The sequence below is a fragment of the Meles meles genome, chromosome 10, assembly GCF_922984935.1.
Source record: "Meles meles chromosome 10, mMelMel3.1 paternal haplotype, whole genome shotgun sequence".
Lineage (NCBI taxonomy): Eukaryota > Metazoa > Chordata > Mammalia > Carnivora > Mustelidae > Meles > Meles meles.
This window is the reverse complement of record NC_060075.1, coordinates 71,121,961-71,142,223: the sequence shown is the minus strand read 5'-3', so window position 1 is coordinate 71,142,223 and position 20,263 is coordinate 71,121,961. Positions and strand designations below refer to the sequence as shown.

Genomic DNA, 20,263 nt, shown 5'->3' with positions numbered 1-20,263 from the left:
TGTGTATGTTAACGATAGGGAGAACTAATATTTATTAAGTGATTACGTGTCATGTATTTTCAATAGATTACCTACCTCTGACAACAATCCTATGAAATAGGTGATTTAATGGGGTAATAGGCCCAAAAACATTGAGCAAGGGAAGGAATGGAGACTTGAACTCAGGTCATCTAACTCAAATCAGTGTCTCTCACATCATATCACAGGACCTTGGGACTGTTTCTTTGGTTTTTGGGGGGAGGAGGGGCTGTTTCTTATATGTGAAGTCACTTAACCCTTCTTAGTTCTGGTGTTTCTGTCAAACAGAGGCCCAAGTGATGATAACAAACACAGCCAAAGACAGGACCCAAACTGATAGGTAATTAGGGATGAGCAAAAAAGCATTCACTCTCTGCGAAATCAAAGATAAGAGACTACAACTAAAAGTATAGGGAATTAAAGAGATTTTTTTGAAACTGCAGTCATTATTTATCTCATTTGTTTGAAACAAGTTCTGAAATAATACAAATATATTATCTTTCCCAGATTTTGTTTGGGACCTGTTTTCAGGACCATTTCTTAGCGTCTATGTTTGGAAAAAAAGAAAAAGAGACATGAATAAAGAGGCAACAAAGACAATACATTTCATTAAAAATTTTATTTTTTGAGCCCATAAATAGGCAAATTCCAAATAGTAGCAATACAGAGTATTTAAGAACATCTTAATATTTCTTTTTATCCATCTTTGTTTTTCTTTCCATAAACAAATATACTGGATTAAAGCAACAACACTTAACCCCAAGTTCAATGCCCGAGTACTTTCAATATCTATTTTGAACACATAATAAAGCAAAGGCAGTTAATTTTATTTCCATTCAGAGCTTAGCAATTACTTTAGCTTCACATTATTGTGTCACAAATGATAACCAAAGGGCCTACTTAAGTAGCTAAAATCATTGAACTATTGTAAGGCAAGTCAACAGTATGTATAAAGTTAATATAAAACAACAACTAGACTGGTATACATTTGTTTTGGGCCCTAGAAGAAATGTGCCAAAATAACAAGCTTTGGGAAAAGATGAGGTCATTGGGCAGAGGGGAAAGAGGAGTCATGTCATCAAAATTTTTGAGGAAACCTGTAGGTAAAAGGAAATCAGCCTACAATTTTAACCACATAGAGGAAGAAAGGGCAGTACATTATCAGGGTTGATGGTAATTCGGGAAAACACATACACCATTCCCTCACAAACTAGTTCACTACCTCAAGAGTTCAGCAACAGGCTCTCCAGGAATCCTGTTATTCTCACACTAAGTTTATTCACATGGAACATAAACCTACATTTATGCTAACGGCACAGTATCGTATGGCTATTTAATCTGACAGCGAACAACAGGAAAAAAAAATTGTTAGGGCCAGAGTTACTGGGCCATCTCAATACCCCTGAAAATAGGGGCAAAAAATGAATTATTAAGCAACAGTATTCAAAGAGCACTGTTTATGTAATGTAATTTATAAACAAATAAAATTCAGTAATCCTCCATGGAAAAAGTCATAATATTTGAAAATTAGAAATGTTCTGGTGCTGATTTTTTACCGAAGTGGCTCTCTGAAGAGTTAACTTGGAACAAATTCCAAACTCACACTTGCTTGCATCACCTCAGTTTAATAATCCAATAAATGACAAAAAAGACAAATAATGAAAATAGCATCATATAGCACAACAGCTTTGTTTGGCTCCCTCTAGATAAAATCTTCAGTTTTCCCATAGTTTTACCTAGAAATCCAGTTGTAGAATCAAATTGTGAATCCTGTGAGGAGAAAAGGAAAACAAAATAGTTAGATTCTAATATTCTACATATGCACATTTAAATAATTGAATATACTGTTATTAGAATACATTTTTAATGATATTTTTAGTGTTTAATCAATTCAGGAACCTGTTTGTAACTTGGGTAATCAAGTCTGATTACTCTGTGCAAAACAGAGTAATTCTCTCAATGAATAAAAAGCTCTTTCATTATCCAATAAACATTTCTTTCAGTACCAGAGTAATTCAAAATGCCAAAGTATTTAGGTCTTTTCCCAATCATGTGAATTAAAAAAACATTAACAATAAAGGTATGTAGTTTGTCTACACACAGGTGTTTTCTGTTTTTGTTGGGGCACTGCTCTCTCAAATGGTTGGTTACTTTCAGTAAGTCGGTACAGTAATTCATCCAAAATTTAATATGGTTAGTAGTTAAATGTACTTTACTTTTAAAATCTTTTTATTTAGAGAGCTGACCTTGAAGTACTGTAGAGTCTATTAAAAGTTAAGAGAAATCATGTAAAAGTGGTAAAATGTGGTTAAGAGAACAAATATGGATGGGGAAAACTACCATATTAAGTCCTAAAGATGAGAGGTCTCGGTGTGGATTAGAAATACTCCACTTTCATAGAAATCTCAATATCCTAAGATATAAAGGTATATGATAGCCTTTGCACAGCTCAAGTTTTATGGAGTTCAAGCACTTTAGATCTATAGTTCTTCACCAGGGTTATGTATTACAATGACCTGGGACACTCCCTTTTTTCATAATAAGTATGTGTAAATCCCTTGCCCCTGAAATTCTCTTATCAGTATATTTAAATTGGAAACCAGGCATAAATATTTTCAGAAAGGTCCCCTGGTGATTCTAATGTACAACCTCCATACAGACAATATGCCATATATATTTTTTAATAATACAATTTTATTTATTTATTTATTTTTTAAGATTTTATTTATTTATTTGAGAGAGAATGAGTGAGAGAGAGCATGAGAGAGGAGAAAGTCAGAGGGAGAAGCAGACTCTCCAAGGAGCTGGGAGCCCGATGTGGGACTCGATCCTGGAAGTCCAGGATCATGACCTGAGCCGAAGGCAGCCGCCCAACCAACTGAGCCACCCAGGCGCCCCAATAATACAATTTTAAAAGCAAGTGGAGAGTCTAGGGAAGGTCCAGAGAAGTAACATGAAAATAAGCATTCAAGAATGGAAAGAGATGCTACAAGAAAAGGTGTATGTTGCTGAGATCACTGAGACTTGAGATGAAAGGCGCTGGGATGTTACTATGTTCAAATCTTATTTGTTCAGGATCCTGAGGAGATTAAGCAAAAGAAATAGGCTCATTAAGTCAAAGACATTTAGCTGATTGGATATGAGGAGCTTTTTGATTACTTGGTAGTCTGTATTCATTGAGATTTCTAAGAACACTCAAAATAGTCATTTGTCCTGAGTCTTCAACAGCGTTTCTAAATACAAGATGAAAGTTACAATGGCTTCTACCTCCTCCTCCCATTTGTGTTAGGCAAGATGAAAAATGGGAAAATAAATAAACTTACTAGTTATTTCAAAGCAATGAGATATAAAAGGGCAGAATCCAGGACTTATGATCTCTAATTTCAAAATGGATAAAAGTTAAAATGGTATTATTCCTGGTTAACAGACTAAAATTGAGAATATTAGATCAAATTTCAATTTAAAGTCAGAACTACTTACCATTTCAGCTAATAATTTATTTTGATGTTTAACCTCATGGCCTATTTCAATGGAGAGCTATTTTAAAAAAGCACATATGTTATTACTCATATAAAGGTACTTAAATGTTATAAAGTAAAAATAATACCACTCTAAACATACTTTTTCTCAAATAAAACTGTCTTCTGAAAATATAAAATACATAAACTTTCTTCTGATTTTTTTTTTCCACTGACATTAAAAGGAAATTTAGAATTTCTACTCCTTCTCAACTATGGCTATTGTCTCCCTGTTCTTCATTTTGATTTCATCTTAATACTTAATTCCATCTTTTAATTTTGGTACATACTTCTCTCTGATTCTCTTGGCGTTGCATGCTTTTTTCTTCCTCTCTTTACATTTAAACAACAGCATTTATCTGTGTATTTTCTTCTTTACGTTTTAAAAGATATATACAAGTACCCATATTACCAATTCAAATCTACATTAAGTATTTAATATTTTTTTACTGAAATGGGACATTACTTTGAATATATACCTAAACTGGTTATTTATTTAGAGTCTAAAGGTTATTCTTCTTTAAAATATGATAATAAGGGTGCCGTGGTAGCTCAGTTGGTTACGCTCAAGTCATGATCCGAGGGTCCTATAATTGAGTCCCACGTCAGGCCCTCTGCTCAGAGGGGAGCCTGCTTCTCCCTCTCCTTCTGCATGCCACTCCCCCTGCTTGTGCATGCATGCACTCGCACTCTCTCTGTCAAATAAATAAATAAAAATCTTCAAAAATCTTTAAAAATAAAATATGATAATAAATTGGAAAAAAATGACAAGTTTTGTTACCTCCATTCAGAGCTATGCAGAAAGAGGCTGAGCCTAAAAGAAATACTATTTATGTGGTTATGGCTGTTATTCAGGCCAAAACACATTTAATACTTTATATGACAAATTCATCAAAGGTTTCATTTCCAAGATATTTGGACAAATTACAAGCAACAAATGAAAATCTTGGCAAACTGCAGCAAACATTATTCTCAACCTATCTTGTATGGAAAGCAGATGGGGTGATTCAAATACAAAACCACACTAGAATTCCACAGATCAGAACATGAGCTTTTTTTCCAAATTTAGCAATTCAGAGGTAAAAAAACAACTATAAAGTTAAATATCCCAAATCACCTAACTACTTCCTACAACTGTCATTCATGCCAAAGAAAGAAATTTTCAGGAGGGAAAAAGCTTTCTTCTAACAAGGAGCCGAAATTATCAGCTGGAGTTTAAAAAACAAAACAAAACAAAAAAACCCAAAAACATTTAATTCTTAATTCCCTCTAAATATTGATTTTCTAAATTATAACATTATACAATATTACTTAGTTCATTGATCAACTCCTTTTGATTTAATATGACTTTGAAAACAATACTCGTTTCAGATGTAATAGTCTTCAGGCTGAATACAATTCTATCTTCCAAAGACTAATGAAATACCAATTAAGTTTTGGCAAGATGAGCTTCTACTGAATGCTCTATTAGTGTAGAGCACATTTAATGTAATACAAAATCAATCACATATGCTGTTAAGATCACCTTTTTGTAATTCCTTTATTTAATACATATTAAGCTCAGTACCGCTAATAAGAAATTATGCTTAGGTGGTATGTAAAAGATAAAAGTAAGTACAATAGAAAAACCCTACATTCTGGTAAATTTCTTTTATGTACAAATCATTCCAATGCAGATCCCTATGTTAGAGAAATGGTACAAATGGTCTTATGATCACATGGGAAAAAAGTGACTTTTGATGTGGTAATCAGGTAAAGCTTTCAAGAAAGAAGGAGTGCAGTGAAGGGGAGCCTTCACTACGGGCAAATTCAGTGAAGATAAGGAGGGATGGGACACCGCTAAGGCAAAGGAATAGCGGGATCAAAGGTATGGGAGTGCAAGTGACAGCCAGCACACACACACACAGAGTACTCTAGCTGTCTTGCAGAAAACATATACACATTCGAAAAGTGTGGGGCATAAGGTCTGAAAAGCTGTGGACAATCTCTGAAGGACCTATTTGATCAGGCTACAGAGCGTGAATTCCATTCTTACATATGGAGACACTGGAGACTTCCAGGAGCATATGATGCATTTTTTTAATTAACATATAATGTATTCATACGATGCAATTTAAAAAACAGCCCAAAAAGATAAGGTGGCTGTGGCGACAATACATAGCTCAGAACAGACGGTGCAATAAATGAGAAACAAACAGATTAAGAGGCTCTCTCAGTAGTTCAGCCAAGAAAACCAGGGGATAGTATCAGAAATCAAAAAGAAGAGACAGAAAGAAAGAAGTACAAAACTCAGTGACTGAGCTGGGGTACAAAGGTAGAAACATGAAACACTGAGATGTGTAGCTTAGAATACAAGAAGAAGAAAAGTCAGGAAACGAGCTGCTTGGGGCCAGAAGATGGACTGCTCTGAGGCATTACTACAGACAACATACAGTACTGTAGATGTACCCACACACACAAAAAGTGAAGTTTAAAAAAAAAATAAACAAATGTACCATATGTTTTGATTGGCCACATTTTCTAATCTTCTACTTAAATCATGTTTATATTTTGAGTGCATTTTGACCTTTCTGAACAATACACAACTTGGGTAACTGAATTCCTTAGTATGATGCCAATAACAATAGTTTATAATATGTAAGTACATAAATACATAAATTTTTTTTAAAGATTTTTTTAAAAAATTTATTTATTTGACAGAGAGAGAGAGAGCACAAGTAGGCAGAGAAGCAGGCAGAGAGAGAGAGAGCGGGGGGGGGGGGGAAGCAGGCTCCCTGCTGAGCAGAGAGCCTGATGCGGGGCTCGATCCCAGGACCCTGAGATCATGACCTGAGCTGAAGGCAGAGGCTTAACCCACTGAGCCACCCAGGCGCCCCCATAAATACATAAATTTGAAAGTATATAACATCTGTTAAATACTTACAGATTTTATGGCAGTTACTTTGCTTCTCAGACTTTCAGTGAGTCTCTCGTTTTCTTCTTCACAGGCACTATAGCCACTGTTAGCATAGCCATAGTTCCCATAGTTGCCAGGAGGTACTCCTTCACCTGCAAGGATCAGAATCACATATAGTTGTAGCAAAAACAAGCCACTTTTGAAACCTTGATAGGAGAGAACCAAAAAAGACCCCTGGAGGGCGTTGCAGACCACGTATGTCTATAATATTCACACTTCAAAGGAATTTTAAACATTAATAACCAAACAGAGATCAGAACAATTCTAATGCCCTCTTTTAAGCAAAGAATGTTCAACTCATTCTAATACTTATTTATTGATTGTTTATTGATTGTCCACAAGACATTAATAGGCACTGATATATAAGGATATTCAGGATACATTCCCTGCTCCATAGAACTACAAATTTTAAAAAGGATCTAAAAGTAGTAGCATCAACTGTCCATTGAAGAAGCCTGGCGATGAAGGAAAAGGGAGAAAGAGGATAAATAAACATAGCAGGAGGGAGCCCATGGCAGGGCAGGGCAGGGGTGCGGGGGGAATCCTTTACAGGCATCTCTTCCTTTTAAATAGAAGAGCGCTGGAATTACTTATGGAGAACATTAGCTGAGAGTTAAGAGGGACACACATTCATTCAACAAATATTTCCGAAACTCCTATGCATCAGATCCTTTTTTCTTTCTGGGTACTACTGTTGGGAGCCTATCTTCTAGGGAACTGCACTGAGAATACACAGTCCCAGCGACTGCCTAATAAAGTACTTGGTATTCATCAGACAATCAAACAGGTGGCATGAGCCTTGGAGAGTGAATCTGTATACAAATGTGCTAGAGGACTGTGACAGGAAAGCACAGTTGAGGGTGTTGTTTAAGCACTTTTTTTTTTTTTTTTAACAATTGATACCATCAATTTTCTCAGTAAAGGAAGAAATAAGACTGCCTTTAAGGAAGGGTATCATTTGGAAAAATCAGTAAAGAGAATAATGGGGAGAAATGACTAGGACTACACGAGTCCTAGGGGGATAAAATGATCCTGGCTGAGGCAACATACTGTGGTGGTGTCAATCTTCCCGGATGTGTGATTTTTCTGAAGAAGTGCTCATCAACCGGAGTTAGCCTGGGAGAATCTGGATGGTTGGATTGATCAAGAGTTTGATCAAGAGGTTTACAGGGTCAGGGCTGAAGAAAAGAGCCCTAAGAGGCTGAGCTTGCTTGCCAAAAGAGAAGCTGAATATATGGAATGTGGGGACTACACTGGGCAGGGATAGAAGCAGTTTCAATGGAGAAATGAAGGAAAGGGGTGATAGAGAGACTAGGTCTCTGAAAACTCAAAGAGTAGATGAAGCCAGAGAGACAGTGAAAGATATAAGGACAGGAAGTAACAGTGCTGGTAGCTGAAGGATGGTTGGGGTGTAAATAGGAAGCTCTTTCAAGATATGGCACAAAACTTCACTTTCTTTCAAAAGCAAAACTCCCTCTGAATTCTTAAAACTCTTACTGCACACAACACTAGTATCATACTCTAGAGGATACTGTAAGGGTAGAAACTAAAATCTGTTTCACTCATGGCTGTATATCCCCCACAAAGTGTACTCACACACACACACACAGAGAGACACACACACACAATGCACAGTAAGGCACACTCAAAAAACACTCATAAATGAATTAATACAATCTGATTTCACTGTTAGTCAACTTTGAATGCGCCTGCCTTTGCCAAGAATGGAATCATAAACTTCTTTGAGGGCAGAGACAGTGTCTCATACTTCTTCTATATTCCCTGTACGTAATGACTAAATGCAACAGACACTTACACAATTCCCACCACTACAAAAAACACAACAAAATGTTAAAGTATGTTCCGGGAGAAAGAGGTGCAGTCCTCAAATTTTCCCTCCATTGCTGATACACTATCCATAAAACTCTAAATATAGCATGAGAAGTTGTAGGAAAGCTAATGAATGCCAACGATCACCCTCAGCCTGTGTCTATTTAGACAAATGCTACTTCTTTAGGGTAGTTTCTACCCTAATTGAGCCAAATCTTTTAGAGATTCACGGGAAGTGTGCCACATGAATACCTATCAGCCTCATTATTTATCCCAAGTTTAAAATTCCAGGTCAATTCAATCTGATACTTAAAAAAAAAAAATCCAGAATAAAAAGAATCACATCATACCAATGTAAATGATAACAGACACTTAAGTAAGCATCCTTCCACTCAACTACAAGGGAGCTTCGGGAAGTGGTTGGGATGGGAAAACGTTCTATCCTAGAGATTCTAATATAATTAGTCTGGGCTGCAGTCCAGGTATCAGTGCCTTAAAAGCTCTCCAGGCAATTCTAATGTATAGTCAGAGCTGAGAACCACAACTTCTCAAGTCCCTTTTCTGCAATTTATCATGGCACATGCTGCACAAAAACATTCAAGGGAGCCAAAGGACCTATTGATGAGATCGAAACTCCTTGGCCTGGCACTCAGTTGTTATCTCCTCAGTGGGGTTCTGGTTCCATGTTTCCTATCTCAATCACACCGGCTTAATAATAATCCCTTATACACACCATGCTCAATCCTATCCTACAACTTTTCGGGTGTACGAGGAGGGGTAGGAGAGTCTTGCTTCCAACTGGAATATGCCTCTCTCACCCTCCATTGATCAAGCTCAATTGATCAAGCTCATTGATCAAACTCTTATGTTTCTACAAAGTAAGCAGTGCTCTATCTCTGGAATCCCTGAGACACTAGCTCTATAACTTATCTCCTCTTTGGATGTACAGCTGTCACCTTATACTATAATTTACCTTCGTACATGTTCCTACTCACCAACCAGACTGCAAGCTGTGGGAGCACAAACAGGGCCACAATCAACTGTATACCTAGAGCTTACTCAAATACACAGTAAATGTGATATCATTAATAATGATAAAAAGAAAAAAACACTTAGGCATATAAAATTAAACTGCTCAATATTAGCTATTTTTTTTTCTCTACAATTTACTGGCTAACTTTCTAAGATCCAAGTATTCATAAAAAGCTATATTTTTCAAAAGCTCTTTCTCACACTACAATTTTTTAATCAATGAACAAGTATAAAGTTACTGACAACTTTAAATACCTGACACTTCTGAAAAAAAAATTTTTATTCCTTTTTCCATTTTATTGTAACCACTGAAAAAGGTAACATTACATTTTTTCAAATATTCTACATATTTTCAGGTATGCTGAACGCTGATTTAACTTTTTTTTTTAATACTTTCTTAGTAGAGAGCTTCAAAACCCAGGATATGCTGTTTTATTAGCTGTCCATTAAAATTGTCCCTTAAAAGTCCTTGTGCTTGGTGAAAATGTTTCCTAAGTTTTCACACTGGAACACGACTCAGGTAAAAAAAAAATGTTCTGGGTTTTAATGGACTTTGACCCCGATGTTACACACTACGGCCTTTAACAGTAACAACAGGTACATTTACCTTTGGAACTCACTGTTCCCAGATTAATATGATTGTTATTAGTGCTTCGCATGCAACATTCATTCTTCAAATTTCGCTTCTGAAAAAACTAACATCCCAGGATGAGTGGAGTACAAGAAACCGAAGTCTGACTTGGGGAACTCAGCAGGTTTCGTAATCACACTCTGACAGTCGATAATACAAGAAAACTTGGTAGTTCAGCCGGCACCTGTGCATACCCCACCCCCATTCCTCCACTACTTTCTTTCTATAAACGTACCATTCAAACTTGGGACTGAACCAAACTAAAGGAAACCCCTAGGATCTGATACAAATGGTGTGTCTACTTGGCTCCGCCTCCAAAGACCCCTCCATACATCCTGTCTAGCCCAGGTTTCAGTGACATGACTGGTCTGATTTCCTTCCGCGTCCCCGCGCCCAGCACGGCCGGTTCTGGAGCCCCAGAACTTCGAAACTCAGCCCTCTTCTTACCCAGGCCTGCACGCCTCATCCTGCCAGAGTAGGGAAGAAAAAAGCAGATGGAGGGATGGATAGGAAAGGGCCAGGGGTCCCCCGGACGCCGTCTTCAGTACCAGGGCCCAGAGAAACACCAAGTTCTTTCCCCAAAGCGCCACGACATCACTGGAGTCTAAACATCGCGCCGGCTGATGGCGTCACCCAGACTCCGCGGCCTTGCGAGGCGGCTTGAATGGCATTCTGGGAAATGTAGTTCACCGTCGACGCAGTCAGTGAGGCAGGGGCGTGGCGTGAACTAGGCTCCCGGAGCGGGCGGGGCTTCCGGAGAGGGCCGGTCGTTGTGCAGTATCCGACTCAGGGTCTGAGAGTCAGAGGAGACACCAGTGCGTGGCTTGAGGTCTCCCTGTACCTTAGTCTCAGCTTGTCGCCTCCCCGCCCCACCCTGTGCACCTCCCACACCCCCACCCCCGAATTTAATGCCTTAGGTCTGCTTTCTCAGACCTTGGGAGGATAGTTGACTCATTTTTCCTGATTCCTCCTCTTACTTCCTCTGACCTCTAGAGTCAGTTCAGGGAAAGTCCAGGAAAACTTTATCCAAGTTTCTGATCTCACACATAGGTAATCTGAGACCCACAGAAGGGAAGGAAGAGGATAACAAATTTGTGCTGGGTGCAGTGGAGGAAACCAGGTCCCGTGGCTTAAGACTACTGAGGGGAATGCGGCAGTCAATAAAATGAACAGGGTTTCCGGAGGCACTGAAAGAATTAGTACCCCGTTATTGGGTTGGCTGAGTTTCTAGAAAAACCAGGCATGGCTATCAGCTGTTGAGGACCTAAACTCTCTCCCACTTAAACTTTTTAATGTACAAAAAGAATATGGAAATATTATTTACACATGTTAATGTGCCAATGTAAGCGTTACCAGTTAGCCCTAGAATTTTATCTCACAGGATTATCCTGAAGAGTAAAGGAAATAAAAGGTGTTGTTGTTTTTAATCTGATATACAGTAGAAGTTTTAAAACCACTGGGTGTTTCCGGTTGTTGTTGCGGCTGAGTGACAGTGGAATAATCTCCAAACTGGAGATTTCTGAGAATGCAATCTGATCATTTCAGTGGTCCCTCATAGTTTCCCAGTATGAACATTGGCTGTAGTAGTGGCACGTAAGTCTCTCTAAGGTTGCACACAAAAGCAATTTATTTTAAAGATTTTATTTATTTATTTGACAGAGAGAGAGAGATCACAAATAGGCAGAGCAGTAAGCAGAGAGACGGGCGGAAGCAGACTCTGCGCTGAGCAGACAGCCAGATATGGGACTTGATCCCAGGACCCTGAAATCATGACCTGAGCTGAAGGCAGAGGCTTAACCACTGAGCCACCCAGGTGCCCCACAAAAACCTGGGAAATAAACTTAACCCAAGAACATCTTGAGAGAAGAACAGTCTTCATAAAAATAAAACAAACCACCATTCTTTAAAAGCTATGGAATTAAATGAAGATTGCATCAGGGACACGTTTGCAAACAAACACTAGAGGTTCAATAAGAGAAATGATGGCAAACTTCCCTTTTTAATTTACAATCTGTGGCAGTCCCTTCTTTTGTAAAAAGTACACATGTTCTATAAACAAAACATGTCAGAAAAATCATCTTACTGAAAGAAGGCTTTCTCATATAAATGTACTTTTTAAAAACATAATGTTAAGTTTACCTACCAGACCAATTAAATTACATGTGTACTTGTCCTCTTATAAACTACTTCCCCTACATGGTAGGGAAATCTTAGAATATAGCCAAGGTGGGGAGGGGTAATAAAATATAACAAGAATAGAACTCAAGACAGGAAAAATTGGTTTATATTGAGCTTATGATCTAAAAGTCCAAATACACGAAATTGTTTATGGCTACTGTTGCCAGTTTCAAATTACGATGGTAGCAATTGAGAAGATTAGGCATTCAAAAGATGAATTGGAAAAGATGGATTTTAATACATAGAAGAATAACTATTAGATGTGACCACAACTGACATAAAGACTACAGGGAATTTTTTCTATTTTACCATTTATCATTTATTTTTATTATTTTCTTTTTCTTTTCAAGTTAAAATGCCTAACTTCATACTGAATGAAGATGAATAAAATTCTTGGAGATAAATAGCACTTTGAAATTTTTCTCTATTCTCATAGGAAAATTTCATAGAGAACGCCTAATCTCTGAGGGTTTGAATGACTGAATGACTAAAGAAAGGGGAGATTAAAAATGACTTAAAATAAGTATCCCTAGTAGTCATTCCAGAAGCAAGAAAATGAGTAGGAAATGTCTGAATCTTAGTACAAAATTTGAAACTTTTCCCCCCTCTGTTTTCTGCTTCCTGTTCATATGTCCTGCCTCTTCCTGACAGGCTAATCCAAAGGACAATAACTCTCCAAACTCTAAAATAAACATTAACAAATTTTCCCATCTCTAAGCAAATTTAGTATATCTATCTAGCATCATCTTTGAACCATAGGAAAATGTAAACCAAAAGGCGATAGCTCTTGATTTGCAAACAGGCTATGGGGAAAAAGTTTGTAAGTTAGTTATTTGGCACTTAAAACACATTTCTCCTAGAGACAGATGATGGTAAGGTATACAATCCAGCCCTAGAAAACATGTGGTTATTGTGGCTCCTATGTTGGCCAAAGTCTATGTAGCCCATAGTACAGCTGAAATACTAGATCTTTTCCATGAAAATGAGTAGGAAAAAAAAATTGTAATCCTCATGATAAAATAAGGCAATATCATTAAAGGAGAAATAGAATTTTTAAAAAACTATTTTGGTTATTGTGTTTGAGAAGGTATTAGTTTTACTCAAAACTTCTTGGAAGAGCCAAGAAAATTTTTAAGGAATTTTCAAAGAGCCACAAACTTGATCTTCCCTTTCCATAACTCAGGAATATGGTGCTAGTACTGATGTAATCCTCTCAGCCATAATTAGTAAAACTAAGGCACACAACTGCAACTGAAAAGTCTTCAGCAGAGCCAGCTGCATGATTTGGGGGCCCAGTGCCAAACAAAAGTGCTGTACCCTTCATTCAACGAGCAGGAAAAATGTGCAGATAAAGGTACTAAAAAAGCTTTTCTCTTTTGTCCCAGTGTCTACCACTTACCAACTTATCATCATGTTTTCTTTGTTATTTAATGCCTTTCTATTTTAAAAAAAATGAAAATTTAAAATAATTCATCCTTCATCTTTACATTGTGTAATGACAGAGTTTTAAACTCAAACATATAAGTTTTAAATTCAAAACTTTAGCTCATGTGAAATCACGAAAATCACACAATTTGGATTTCATAGCTGGTATACAAATATCTATTTTGTAGAAGTACTGCACAAAACTAACTCAACTGATTTTTTTTAAGATTTTTTATTTACTTATTTGAAAGAGAGAGAGAGAGAGATCACAAGTAGGCAGAGAGGCAGGCAGAGAGATAGGGGGAAGCAGGCTCCCTGCTGAGCAGAGAGCCTGATATGGGGCTCAAGGCAGGCGGGGCACTTGATCCCAGGACCCCGAGATCATGACCTGAGCCAAAGGCAGAGGCTTAACCCTCTGAGCCACCCAGGTGCCCAAACTCAACTGTTTTTATTCTATGTCTTGATATGCACTGTGTCTTGATACTCTACCAACACATTACCTTCAGCTTACTGATGAGTTAGGAGGGACTGAAAAGAGAAGGAATTAATGGGTTGCTCTACCTTTTCCTTTCCTTTCATGTTATGATTTTCATTGTAACTGGCTAATGCAAGTGAGTCAGATGAATGAGGAAGAATATGATAGAGGTCCTTGGATATTTTTCCTCTCTGCAGAAGAAGTGCTAGTTCAAGAACATGTGGCCCTTTGGGGCTGTCAGTACCCACACTTACTTAGTCACAGACTTGACACACTTATCTTATATTCACTTGGAGTTTTCTGAACTCCCATGCATTATGGGTCCAGTGGAATTCTGTGTTCCTGGGGTATGACAAATGTTACACATGAATGGGGTGGTAAGAAACAATAAATATGTATATTTCACATCTCTCTCTTGCTCATACGCATGCCCCATTATTCCATTAGACTTCATTTACAAAGAAAGAGAGTGAGCAAATATAGAATATATATCCACAGAGAGAGATTGATCAAAGTGAAATAACTATGCAGTAGAATTCACTGAGAAGCAAGAAAATGAGGATTTATGTAATGCCCAGAGCAAAAGCGGGGACAGGGGAGCAAAAGGTAAGAAGGAGGGGAAGAGGTCGTAAGTTGCATAGTTCTCCCCAACCACCCACCAAGTTGGTATCTGTCTGCAATAAGTGGTTAATGAGCCATAGATGAGTGAAATTCTTGTGCCTTAGCGTGTACAGGCAGTAGAAAAAAATTCCTCAAGGTGGACACAATTCCAACAACATGAGTGATGAGGTGTGATCCCAGAGATGAGGCTCTCTGGCATTTCACTCCAAGATTTTCACTCTTCCAGCAATTCTGTTGTGTTACTAAGACCTCATTCTGGGAAATGATTCCTTCCTAAATGTCAGCTAATCAGTAACTTTGCGTCATTGTTGCTGTTTTCTTTGAATATCTGAACCTACAGTAGAGCTAAGTTTCCAAATGGGCTGCCCTTTTAATATTCCAGTTTTCAAGATATCTTTGACATTTCTAAAACATCATTTTAGATTAAAGACGATAGGTTTAATTTTCATTGCCTAGAAAATATTGGTGGTGTACGTTTTAAAAGGCTCTGTGCTGCCTATATTCAAGGAGAATTTAGTCAAGTTGATAGTCATTTTATTTTAATAGCATTTTTCCTCAAGAACTGTATTGAATTATCATACTGATACATTCAAAGTACAAAAGGCAAAATGAAGTACACAATGTAGTTTTATTTGCGCAGCACTGTTAGACACTTTGACAGACATAATATTTAATTACTTTGCTTGCTGACTTGTTTTTTCCCCATAGTGCAGATTAGTTATATATATGTGTGAGAGAAAACATTTTCAATAAATTGTTCAGTGGTAGAAAATGTTATCAGTTGTTATGTAGGAGGCAATCACCGAATATTTTTGTTTTATAGCACAGAAATGCACACAATGAGCTCACTACTCTTGATTTCTAAAATTGGGCCAAGACTGTGTCACAGATGTACCCAAGTTGTCTTATTTCAGTTTGCCTTAGTTTATTGACTCAGGAGGACTTTGTAGCCAGAGTCTAAAAAAACAAGTTTATCACCTTGTCTATTATTAACCATAATCCCATGGTCAGCTGAGATGGTCAAATGTTTATGTCTTCAATATTTGGTTCCTTTTATTCTTACAGACTGAATGTAATGGTTTCAGAGCCCTACATAACATTACAGTGATTTAAATCATGAACCAAGAATCATACTGTTTGACACCCAGATTCCAGGATGATCAAGTTTGGTGGTTCCCTTAAAATTCATTTGTGCTTTCAGTAATTTTTTTTCCTGCAACTGATTTGAGACTTCTTGATTTGCTTCATGGTACTTCTATATCAACAGACCCCAACTTCGTACATTATATATTGTCACTTTACGTATGCAAAGGTGACACTACAGCACAATGGAGGAATTTTTCAATATTTCAATTTTTCAATTATTTTTTCAATAAATGGCACTCTTTCCATTTATATTCATATGATAAAAACAACTACCCTTACCTCCTTCTTACCCAAAATCAGTTTGAGGCCTAAAATGAAAGGTGAAATAAAACCTTAAGACAAATATATGCATCTTTGGGTTAGAAAGGATTTCCTAAATAGGACATAAAAAACATCAGTCAAAAAAAGGAAAATTTGATAAATTACACTACATTAAAACTAAAATACTCCTGTTCATTAAACAACATCATTAGTAAAGTGTAAAGACAAGTCACTAACGGAATACGATAATTGCAAAACATGTATTTGACAAAGGACTAATATGGGGAATACATAAAGAATTCCTATAAATTAAAAAGGAAAAGATAGTCAACTCAATTAAAAAATGGGCAAAATACTTGAAAAGCTCTTCACGAAAGAGGATATCCAAATGCCCAATACCTATTTGAAATGTTGCTCATTTGATATCATTTGATATCAGAAATATGCAAATAAAAACCATAGTGAGATACCACTATGCCTCCTTCAAAATGGCTATGTACATACACATACAATGCCAAGTGTTGATAGATTTTGGTGTGAAGCAGTGAGAACTCGGAAATGCTACTGATGGATGTGTAAATTAGTATAACCACCTTGGATAATGGTCTTACAATATCTATTAAAGCCGAAATGTACACATATGCTTCTGTTCCTAGGCATATACTAACAATAGGTGAGCATACGTTCATATACAACTGTCCCATCATGAAAGTTTTAGCCCTAGGTCTCTCTGACCGCTTAGCTTGAGCCCTATAAGAATGTGTCTCAGGCAGTTTCCCAATCCTAGTTTCCTGGAAGAGAAAATCTTGGTCAAAGATTGGTCAAAAGTGAGTAAGGTGCCCATTCCTGGTTAGTTCAATCTGCTGATGATGAGTGTTAGAATTTCCAGAATTTGGGGCAGAGAAGATGCTTTAAGAACTGGTTGCAAGGGTAGGAATAAATATTATTTATTAGTACACTAAAGCATGTATGCAGCTGATCATTGGCATAAAATTTTTCAATCTCTGTTCTGAACAATAAATAGATTTCATGGAATAGCTTAGAAAAGTAAAGGCTATGTGCTCACTCACATCACTGGGGCCTTTATCACTATAATAAACTGGCCATAAAAATTATGGTTTGTTGGTAAAGGCAATGATTTGTATTCCTAACCCAGGTGAGTTTTGCCATCTACATTCACTGCTGTTTATTTTATTGAATATTCTTTATTGGGGTCAGAAGACCATCTTCTCTGCAGAGGCAAGGTAAAGGTCTATTTTTATTTGAAACACACTGAGTTCTCTGCCACTCCCTGTAGTGGAGGTGAAATCTTGAGCTGTGATTTCCACACAGACTGTCTACAGAAAAACAGTCTGAATTCCCTCATATCTGTTTAGAACCAATTCATTATTGACAGGGATTCTGAAAATCCAATCCAATCCTTACATTTTAGTGAAATAGAGGAGTTCATTAATTTTAAATTTTTCTGTAGTAAGTTTTGTTTTTCTTTTCTATAAGAAGATCATTTCTGGCATTAAAATGGAGTCAAAATTTATACTTTGGTGAGGAGGAAAGTTTCTTCTGTCCAAGGTTCTTCTGGCTCAGCTAAGAATTACATTTACATGAGAGAGATTAAGGAGAAAATAAAAAAATAAAATTTAATATTGTACATGGGGGAATCCACACAGATGTGAAATTCCAAAGACAGGCAATAAGAGGCTTATATGATATTCTGAGCAAGGAGAGGGTTAGGGATCTAGGGATACAAATAGGAGAAAAGCATTAGCAGGAAGGTGAGAGAAAATGTTTGGAAAACAAAGGTTACCCTATTATGGAGATAAGTTTATTAGGTAAAAAGGTAACTCTGTTAATAACTCTCTTTGTGGTATAGGCTCTCCTTCCCAATGTAAATTTGGGCAGTGGGGATGGAGAGGTAAAAAGCTTTTCCTAAATCTGCTGGGTTCTGATGGCTATAACTCAAAATAATTTTGCTAATGTAATTTAAAATTAATGAATGGTGGTCTGCCCTTGTCCCCTACAATCGTTGTTGCTGTAATAAAGTAAATATTTGCTTCATTGTTTACCTGCCCATAAAAGTTGCTTATGGCTAGATGGGAGACATTATGAATTTGATTTCTTCAACTCCTAAGTACTTCCCCCCTCCAAATTCTTTTAAATATGGCCCCAAAGTTAAAAAGTAGTTTGTGACTATTAGCAAGGAATTATGTGGAAATAAGAATACTTACCAAAAGAATTAGAAAATTGATTTCTTAGGAGTAGGGGAGAGAAAATTTGCCACCTCAGTCCCAGCTCCCAAACTTGATTAAAGTGTTAATATGGCACTTCTGGGCACTTAGCATGGATGCCTAATTCTAGGCTAGCATGAATTTTTATAGCTCAATTAGGAAGCTTTGAAAGGAGAAAAAACTGTTTTTAAATGGTAATGTGTTACATAAATATTCATGCTTATGCACTCCTCTGAAATTTGGATCATTTAGAACTTTATTCCATTAAAGAATAACTTTTTTTTTCATCCAGGTGCCATCCATTAGAGGAATGGTGGCCAATGACATCCATCATGCATGGCCATGAATATTTATATATTGCCTTATCCCTATACTAGAAAGAATAGGAAAAGAGAGTCATGAAGAGGTTTTCTTCCCTATCAGATGACTGGTATCCTCCCTTAGCCCACCTGAAGAAATTAAGTGGATTGGTCCTCAGATGTAGCATCATCCCCTAATCATATTCTACTGGGTGAGGTTCAATCGATGAAAGACGGTGCCTGACAGATTCTAATGCTAGTGTAATAATGGAGTGGCTTGCCAGAGTCTACTGAAACATCTCTTTATCCAGAAGGTTTTGAGACAAGTCTAGTTTAACATTTCAATCAATGTTTCGTGTGACTTAAGAGTTACTCGAAGGCAACTCTCAGCAGAAGTTGTCAGTCTCTGTTAATATCAGCAATTGTCCTCTCCCCTCCATTCCAAAACCAGGCTAGTGATCTGAGTATGCAGATGACGCTGTAATTGTAACTCAAGGAACAGATGTGAGAGAATTGAGACAGACAGTGACTAGCCATGTGTCATTTGTCTGCAGACACTACTGAATATCCTATTCTATCACTGTAGGAGTTACCCCTTTCTTTACTGCCAATAACTTATTTCTTTGGGCATTTCCATTTGCATATGTCTATGTCATTTCAAACTCAATAATTTTCTCTCCCAAACCAGCTTGCCGTCCTGATTTTCTATCCTTAATTAACAGTTAAGTCTCAAAACCTCTGGGTCATTTAGACTCTTTCCCACTTTTCCCCCAGTATCAATCCAGCTGCTAAGTCCTATTGAAATGTCTTTTTGATTTGCCCCTTCCTTCCCATTTACCTCTTTCTTTCCATTCCCAAACTAACAGTATTATTATAAGTTTCAAATACCTTAAATCTTGCTTCTTAAATTCCTTGCTTTTAGGTCCATTCCCCTCACACACACCAGAACTCTAAACTTGTCTCATCACTGTTTAATGGCATTTAATGAATTCTCCGTGATTTATTGGGGGAATGGATGAATAGTTATGTTTTAGCTTCCCAGAAGTTATCTGGAGACACCACAAAGGTGGGGGCTGTGTATGATTTTTGCTATTAACACTTCTGAGGAACAATGCAGTAGATATCTGAATCTCTCTAGCACTCTAAATAATTAGTATTTTGTTATTCACATTTATATCTATACTTAACCTATAATTGACTTTGTTTATGTTATGAGATAGGAATCAAGTTACATTTTTTTCTGTACAAATACCCAATTTTCTCATTTTCATTATTGTTGAAAATACTGGTTTTTTTTTTTTTCTGTCCCCTGATCCATCCTCGTAAACTAAATACCTCTTTACTTATGGCCTTTTTATAAACTATCTTATTCCACTGGTCTATTCTTATATCCTTTATTTATTTTTTTTAAAAGATTTTATTTATTTATTTGACAGAGAAAGAGATCTAAGTCAGCAGAGAGGCAGACAGAGAGATAGGGGGAAGCAGGTTCCCTGCTGAGCGGAGACTCCATCACTGGGCTCCATCCCAGGACCCTGAGACCATGACCTGAGCCGAAGGCAGAGGCTTAACCCACTGAGCCACCTAGGTGCCCCTATTCTTATACCCTTTAAAATTTTTTTTCATAGTTTTTATTCTGTATCATTTC

General features: G+C 37.1%; 1 protein-coding gene across 2 annotated transcripts; it reads right to left on the bottom strand.

Moving 5' to 3' along the window:
* Window positions 1-622: 622 nt before the first annotated feature.
* BET1 (Bet1 golgi vesicular membrane trafficking protein) lies at window positions 623-10,621 on the bottom strand. 2 transcript variants are annotated; one of them, XM_046021361.1, is made up of 4 exons: window positions 10,433-10,613; window positions 6,460-6,584; window positions 3,499-3,555; window positions 623-1,788 (listed from the first exon to the last, which is right to left on the bottom strand). In XM_046021361.1, the coding sequence occupies exons 1-4, from the start codon at window positions 10,449-10,451 to the stop codon at window positions 1,633-1,635; spliced, it is 357 nt and encodes a 118-aa protein (XP_045877317.1). In that variant the 5' UTR covers window positions 10,452-10,613; the 3' UTR covers window positions 623-1,632. The 2 variants fall into 2 exon arrangements, with proteins under 2 accessions (XP_045877317.1, XP_045877318.1); XM_046021362.1 differs by lacking the exon at window positions 3,499-3,555 and having other exon boundaries at window positions 10,433-10,621.
* Between the last annotated feature and the right edge of the window lie 9,642 nt (window positions 10,622-20,263).

What these genes read in the sequence shown, in the direction of transcription:
- BET1 (XM_046021361.1), bottom strand. An exon ending in AAGTAACTGCCATAAAATCT is followed by an intron (nt 3,556 to 6,459) that starts GTAAGTATTTAA and finishes TTTTTAAAATAG; the next exon opens with CTCTCCATTGAAATAGGCCA. An exon ending in ATAAATTATTAGCTGAAATG is followed by an intron (nt 1,789 to 3,498) that starts GTAAGTAGTTCT and finishes TTCTCCTCACAG; the next exon opens with GATTCACAATTTGATTCTAC.